At 38.2% G+C, this 7,776-nt stretch overlaps 1 protein-coding gene across 1 annotated transcript; it reads left to right on the forward strand.

The window, feature by feature from the left end:
- The first annotated feature begins 1,239 nt into the window (after nt 1-1,239).
- On the forward strand, nt 1,240-1,957 carry LOC112163319 (phospholipase A2). Its single transcript, XM_024299663.2, has 4 exons — nt 1,240-1,288; nt 1,360-1,507; nt 1,581-1,714; nt 1,818-1,957. Exons 1-4 carry the CDS (start codon nt 1,240-1,242, stop codon nt 1,934-1,936), a joined length of 450 nt encoding a protein of 149 aa, XP_024155431.1. The 3' UTR covers nt 1,937-1,957.
- Nucleotides 1,958-7,776: the final 5,819 nt, after the last annotated feature.

The raw sequence follows: 7,776 nt of genomic DNA on the forward strand, positions 1-7,776 counted from the left end.
AGACGTGGTGTGAAAGGTGGAAGCAGTGCAAATCTTGCTCCATCACAATTCTATTGTCCCATAAATGAAGGACTTGGTGTCATACAATTCCAGCTGTGCACGAACCACAATTATTAATTTCTTCTCCATGATCAATTTTCAAATGGTTGGCACTTCCGACATCCATATGTCTCCACCAAATCAGAGTCCCAAGTTCGACCCGGTTTAAGTTTCAACAAGTGCTAAATGGATTGTAAGTAGAGCCAGAAAACAGTCATAGAAACAAGTAGCTACACATGATCGCAAGAATTTTCAACATAGAAGGCCGAAATGAGCATATGCACAAATTTACATAGACTTTTCATTGAAAGAGGTCACTTGAACTCGCGTAGGCTCGCTTTGAATCAAACGTGTGTGTATGTTTGATAACCTATATGTGACAAAATAAAGTATGTCATAATCCACATAACACAGATCATCAAATGATATGACTATTATTAGTTAAATCATGATATTTTCATTGGTTTAGGTCTCAAAGGAGTCGAGACACCTTCTGTGAAAGCAAAAGTTCGGCTATGCCCATTTCAGGTTTACACCAAGCCTTCAAGCTGTGAAGAGATGTTTTACATATTAGAGGGAATTAAAACATTGTTTTGTATCTTTAAATTGTAGTTTGCTCCTTTCTATTGTAAATTCTTGCAGGCACTTTGGAGATAGCCAAAAAAGGGAGGCTTGCTTAGCACAAATTCTTGTCAAGGGTGATGAAAAATTTAAGATTTCAAATCCATGTGGAAAGATAATAGTTATGTAATCACATGAAGCCTGTTTGGAGATGGACTCTGTTATCTTGGAATCAACCAAAGGGTTAACCAAGGTGACCGAAAGCATTCCATAAGATGTCTTTTTCTTCTTTATTATGCATTTTTGGCATCTGAGACATTTACTTAAGAGCCACTTAATTACCCTTAAAAGCCTTCTATAACCCTTTGGTCAACAAATGTAAAGGAAATGTGGTTTTAAAGTAATAAAGTGACCCCTCCCCGGAGGGTAGGCGTTGCTCTCAGAGGTGTGCCGTATCTCTCTTTAGGTTTACCGCCTGTGAGAATGTTTGGCACCTTCACACGTGCTGCCTCTTATTTGAGTTTCTGAATTTCTGTGACCTTGCATTGTATGAACAGCTGACGGGTGCCGCCGCATAGGTGAGATTTAAAAGCGTCCCGTCGTGCGAGTAAGAGCCACTCTGCTGAGGAGCCTTCCAGGATGAATACCTGTGTGACTGTCTTTGTCGTGGCTGTGGCTCTTTCTATGGGTGAGTAGAGATCAATCGAAGACATGGGCGCCATTGGGTCATCTCGTCTAAACTATGTTATCGCGCCTCAGTCCACTCCATGGACTATAGAGCACTTCACCAGTTCAGGGCCATGATCCTATGCATGAAGCCGGACAGTTGGCCGGCTCTTGACTACGCCGACTATGGCTGCTACTGTGGACTCGGAGGCTCTGGAACCCCCGTTGATGATCTGGACAGGTCACGACCCATCCGCCATATAAAAAAATTTTTGTTTTAACAAAACCCTGAACTTTAACCTTTGAACTTTTAGGTGCTGCCAAGTGCATGATCAGTGCTACAGTGATGCCATGCAGCATCCTGAATGCTGGCCCATCCTGGACAACCCGTACACGGAAATCTATGACTACACCTGTGACGAAGCAAACAAGAAGCTTACCTGCACAAGTAAGTTCAATTCAACACTTCCTGTTTATGCTTTTCCTAAAATCTATATAAAGTTCTTTACCTGGTTATCTCAGACTAATATAAGGATTTTTTTCTATTTTAGGCAGCAATGATGAGTGTGAGATGTTCATCTGTGAGTGTGACAGGAAAGCGGCAGAGTGTTTCGGCGTTTCACCCTGGCACCCTGAGCACGAGCACCTGCCCAGTGATCGGTGTCAATAAAGATCTTCAGCAGAACCATGATCCCCAAGAGATCTCAGACACTGATTAACATTTATTTATTACGTTTCTGCCTCATCTGCAGAACTCTGTTGTATGTGCTGGGGGAAAGATCACCAATAGGGGGCGATGTTTTTTCAATTTTGAATAGAGTGGAAAAGGATCAAGAAGCTGATTCTGAAATGAACTTTGATTTAAGTCATTATTTAAGGAAAAAAATATATTATTTCAATTTTTGTGAGTTTGTATAAAATATGTATTAGTTTGTCTGAAATTATGTATATAGCCTACAGAATTATATAGTAGAGAACCAAAAGAGCTATTAAAAAATCCTTTGAGAGCTGATGAAAATGTTGGGGAGGTCAAAGCCAAACCATATCAAATTTAAATTAAGTCAATTTTTGTACTCGGTTAAAACACTGAAAGCAGAAATTTTGCAAAAACAACTTCTAAAAATGTGTATTACTTTTTCTTACATTCTCAATCAGTATCCAATTTGAATTTGGCCTCACAAACCTTTTATAAACTGTTTGTCTATATTGTCCTAAATTAAAAAACCTATTCTATTAGTGTTTTCATGATACAATTATAATTAAATTAAGAAGAAAAGGATCTCTGGTGAAACAAAGATCCCATAAAATAGAGGAAGAGTAAATGTATTATGTTGGAAAAAAAAATAGGACATAGATAAATGGAAAATACTTGCAATAACCACGCTTATTAATTTGGTTATGACTAAAATGCCTTTACAGAAAGAAAGTGAACAAACATTAATCAATGTGCAAACGCCTCAATTTCTTCCTCATCTATCTGAAAGGACCTTGTAAGTTAGTTTACTTGAAGAATTTGCAGTGAATATCTGATCTGGTGTCTGTAAAGCTCTCACTGTGAATTTCCAAGTGTGAATATTTAAGTTTTTTTTTCCCCCTAGATATAATCTTAAAAATATTCTCAACTTCACAAACAACAATAAATCGATCAAACAATGTCTTTGTTTATCTGTGGAATGTTGGCTGCATTATGAGAAGAAATAAGTTATATTCAGATGAAAAAGTTATTTTGACTGGAATTTTTATACACGATAAAAATAATTATTTCATTACAATTTTTAAAGCTTATTCATGGATTGAATTTAGGTTGCCATAGTAACCTAATATTGTAATTTGAAATTAACTGAATGTTGAAAATCCAATAGTGGTAGAATAATAAAAAAAACGAAAATGCATTTTTTCCAACAAAAAATATAAAGTAGCTTGATGTAGTTACACTACTCACAACATTAAGTTAGGGATATTGTGGAAAAACTCAGTGGACAGTTAGTATCACTTAGCAGATTTTTTGGGATAGAGAGGAAATTGTATCGGGGTGATAAGGCGGTTTCCAACCAACCCATTTGCAACCAACTCCACCGCTTTGGCTTGAATGCCAGAGGACCATTTCAGGTGACATTACACCAAGACACCGCTGCGAACGCTTGCAGTGGATACAAGTCCATGTGACCTGGACGTCTACTTTCTGGTCTACGTCAAGATCACCATGGTCCTCACAACCGATCTGGTTGTTGTAGATGATCCAGTCACATGCATGCCTCAGAGACATTATAGAACCCATCATCATCCACTGATTCCACCAGCACACCCCCTTCACCCCATGGTACCAGAATTATCACTGCTGGACTTCAGGAAGTAAGGGTAATGGCCTCTGACCTGACCCCCTTAGAGCATGTCTCAGACCTGCTTAAACCAGAGGACCTGGTGGCAGTTGAAAATAATTAGTCAGAAGAGGAAATTCCACAAGATTTCCAACTTGTAGACACTTTTATTAAAGCTTTTTAATGTAAATAAATTGCGGTTTAGTGTTCAGGATTAGCTTAAAATGTGTCAAAAGAGGGAAAACAGTTTACTAATTTCAAAAAGAAGATTAGCAAAAGTGTTCAGATTTGTGAAACTGTTAAGACTTTTACATTGGAGCTTTAGCTCCAGATTAGTGTTTACATTTGACCGCAGTTAGCTTCAGTCTGGACTTCCTTCCAGCTGCCACCAGGTCCCCCCCGCTTAAGCAGACAGTGGATGATCAGACCTTTCTCCAAAGTGAACTGGTGAACTGCATGTAAGACCTAAAAGAGTGAAACTCATTGCCTCAGAGCTATATTATGTGGGTAGTGAGGCGGTGAGATGTCGCTATCAAGCTCTTATTCATTGCAGTAAATGGTGGAAATGACTGTCAGGAGTCAGCGCTCTGTCTCCCCCTCTGGTCACTGGCGGGAGCAGCCTCCAGAGTACTGAATGCACTTCATCTCCCAGCAACCCCAGACCACAGTTCCTGGATGCCACTCAGCTGACTCTCATTTGCTAATTACCCACAGAACACTCATGCAGTGCTCATAGCCTCACTCATTATGAAGTATTGTTTGCCTGCATACTCAGCATTTCATCCTGACATGATCTCCTGTTCACCTGATCCTACTTTGTCTTTGATTCTGCTTGTTTGCCGCCTGCCCCGACCCTTGCCTGGATCCTGCCCACTCTCTCCGATGCTCCCATGCTTGTTGGTGAGTTTTCCCTGCCTGACCCTGATTTAGATTTTTAGCTGTGTTAATAAACGTGTGGCACTTGGAGCCAGCCTGTTCTGTGACAACCTGCTTTCGACATGGTGAGGTTAGAATTTTGGGCGATAATAAATATCAAATGAATGAAAACTGCCTCCTCTCATTCATTTTAGTAATATTAAAGGAAGAAAAGGACTAATGTCAATTACAATATTCCTAACTAATTATGAGTAGTGTATTTAGTTAAAGAGTCACCAAACAGGTGAGTTGGAGGCTGACTCCGCCCACAACTAAAATGAGAAAATCCAGTCAGAGGGGTGGGGCTTGGGGGCAGGACTGTTATCATTACTGGAGCTGCAGATCATAATGTGGGACTTCTGAAAATGACATGGTTTGACCAATCACAAAATTCAACTGTAATACATCAATTCAACCTCTAGGGGGCAGCACACAGACAGTTTTGACTATATTTTCAAGAATTAAACAATTTTATTTTAATTAATCAAAAAATAGGCAATGACCAACAGACAGCACTTTTAAAGCTCCATTTATAGAGATCAACAGCCAAAAAAAAGTTGATTTAGTGTTTGGTTACCCTTTAAATATTCTAAATTATAACCCTCTAAACATTTTTATTAAATGTATTTTGGTTCAAATACAATTTCCAATTTTAGCTTTAATTTTTAAACATTTTTTTGGCTTAAAATGAAGAACTTTATTTAACCTGCGTGTCAAAAGTGTTCTTTTAGTCTGAGAATAAGCAGGCTCTCAGTTTTATTGACTGTACAGCATGCATGTACAGCAGAGTGGTGATGTGTGTGTGTGTGAAGGGGAGGCCACATTCCTTTCTCCTTCAGGGAATCCTAATGACTCAGCTCTCTCTTCTGAGAACACCTCCCCTTTCAATATCCCCTGCCGTGTACAAAGCCCCCTTGCTGCCTCTTTCTCTCATAGTTGTCTTGTAATCTGATCACACAAGTATGTGGGACAGGGAGCACAACACCGTGTTGTTGTTGAAACACTTTCGAGATGTAAGTTTTTGTGAGCTGCAGAACAGGAAGTGAAAGCCTTTTCTCTATTTATAGGCTGCTTATCTTCTTAGTGACAATGCTTAAGTTAACATGTGAAACTGGCTATTTTTTTTTTTGTTATCAAGTTTACTTTAAATTTCAAACAAGTATAATAACTTTACTTTTTTTTCTTTGAAACCCTAACAATTCACATTTGATAGGCATTTCTGAGACTCCTATCTCACCAGCATGATCCAAACTTTCCTTCCCCCAGCAGATCGCAAGAAAAAAGTTTTCAAAATTCATTTGATAATTTTTTATTTATTCATTTATTTTATTTATTTAATTAAAGAGGGCAAAAAACTAAAACATTAAAAAGAAGGGAAAATTAATATTAAAAATGCAAAATGTTAAAAAAAACTAAACAGAAAAAAAAAACTGTGGGTCCCCAGAGTTAAAACCCCATTCTACATAGCTTAGTCCATGTTTTCCTCCCTGCAGTTCATCATCATTCCACCAGGGGCAGTAGAGGGGCTTTTCCTGGTCAATTCAAAATGGCTGCTTCCACGAAATCTCAAAAAACTTTTGGAGGGAAAAGTTTTGCTAATTTTTAAAACGTGATGGCAAAAAATACCTAATCTATCATTGTTTTAAATGACAACTTTCTAAACTCATAGACAGTAAAATGTATTTTTTAATTAATTCTTTATAATGCAGATACACCATTTCAAAAATAACCTGATCAAATTTGAGATGGTGAATGGGAGCTTTCCTGATAATGTATGACAACATGTTTTGCATCTTAAACTAAAAATGTTGTGAAAACTTATATATGTATCATAATTGATAGGCCACTAGCTAGATCTCATAAAAAGTGATATTGCAAAATTTGTTTTATGGATTTGATCAAATGATTTTGGAAACACAATAATTGAATTTTCGTTCAATAATTTAATGTAGCAGGCTCTACAGGGTTAAATATGGGTTTTAGGGAGTCTGTGTTCTTTCATTTGAGAAGGAATTTTGGACTTGCTTATCAGATGGTCAAAAATAAAACATGACATGACATTAAAAGAAAAGGGAGATTTAAGCATAAAGTGTGAAATGATGAACTGTGGCTGCCATAGTTTCCTGTTGTCCAAACAATCATGTGCAGTACAAGATGTATCGGTTCCCACATGCCTTTGAAGTCTTTGCTGCAGGTCAGGGTGTGTCTGATACTGTCTCCATCTGCACTGCTTTCTCAGGATGATTTTTCAGCTTGCTCTGTCTGGTATTCATGTTGCACACCTAAAGTTTGAACCTGAGCCAAGAGCAGATGTAAGTGCGTCATTCATGGGTTCTCTTTCCCAATGAGTAGACTGGCAGGAAGCCACGAGTACTAAATGTTCTTTTTCCTTGGGCTCTTTGCTTAACTTTTGCGTGTCGTGCTGCATGATGTAAACATGCTTAACTCAAAAGGAGTCCCTGCTTTTAAAAAAGACGTAATCTCTCCCTAATCCCTAACTGCTAAAAAACGATATAGTGCGCTGGATTTTTAAAGCAATTCATACACCACTTTTTATTTTGTTTTTTTTTCAATGGCAAATATGACATCACCGACTTAAAAAAATAAAACCTAATAAATACAAACATTTCTGAAGATCAAAGCTTGGATGGTTTAAGAAAAAAAAATATTAAAATAATTTTATCCGCAAAATTGTGGTCTATATTTGCAGTTCTGGTGAGCATCAATGCACACTGTTTCTGGGAAATTTCTAGGGCACTCAATTTTTTACAATTGTAGGCCGAATCCGAGTGATTCCTCTACCCCTGCAATTGTAGGGGCATTTGGAAGGGTAGGGTAGTCCGAAGTAGTTTTTTAAGGGGTAAATTCTGTGGTGTTCCGCGTTGCGCTGAGCAGCAGAGAAGAAGCACTTCTCATCACGTACTCTGATGCACCAAAGTTTACATTTAATTATTTATTTGACTTTTTGTTTTAGAGCGACTTTTTAAAAGTAGTAAAACCAACGTTATGTGTTTCCAAGCGCTAGCAGCTTCACGCTAACGTAGCTGATTGGCGACTTTTGATTATGTCATTGAGTGGGAGTGACGTCCGAATTTGAGGACACTATTTTTCCAAAACTCTCCGTCTGGAGGGCTAAATGTTGGGATAGGGAGGAGCTGTAGGGGTTGGGGAAGAATTCGTATTTGGCCGTAGATTCGGACAGGACTGCAACATGAGGAACGCACTATTTAGAGCAATACTCAGACCAAAGATTTTAGTCAGCAAAGTGCCAGAAAAG

This window comes from Oryzias melastigma, linkage group LG12 (genome assembly GCF_002922805.2).
Source record: "Oryzias melastigma strain HK-1 linkage group LG12, ASM292280v2, whole genome shotgun sequence".
NCBI classification, from domain to species: Eukaryota; Metazoa; Chordata; class Actinopteri; order Beloniformes; family Adrianichthyidae; genus Oryzias; species Oryzias melastigma.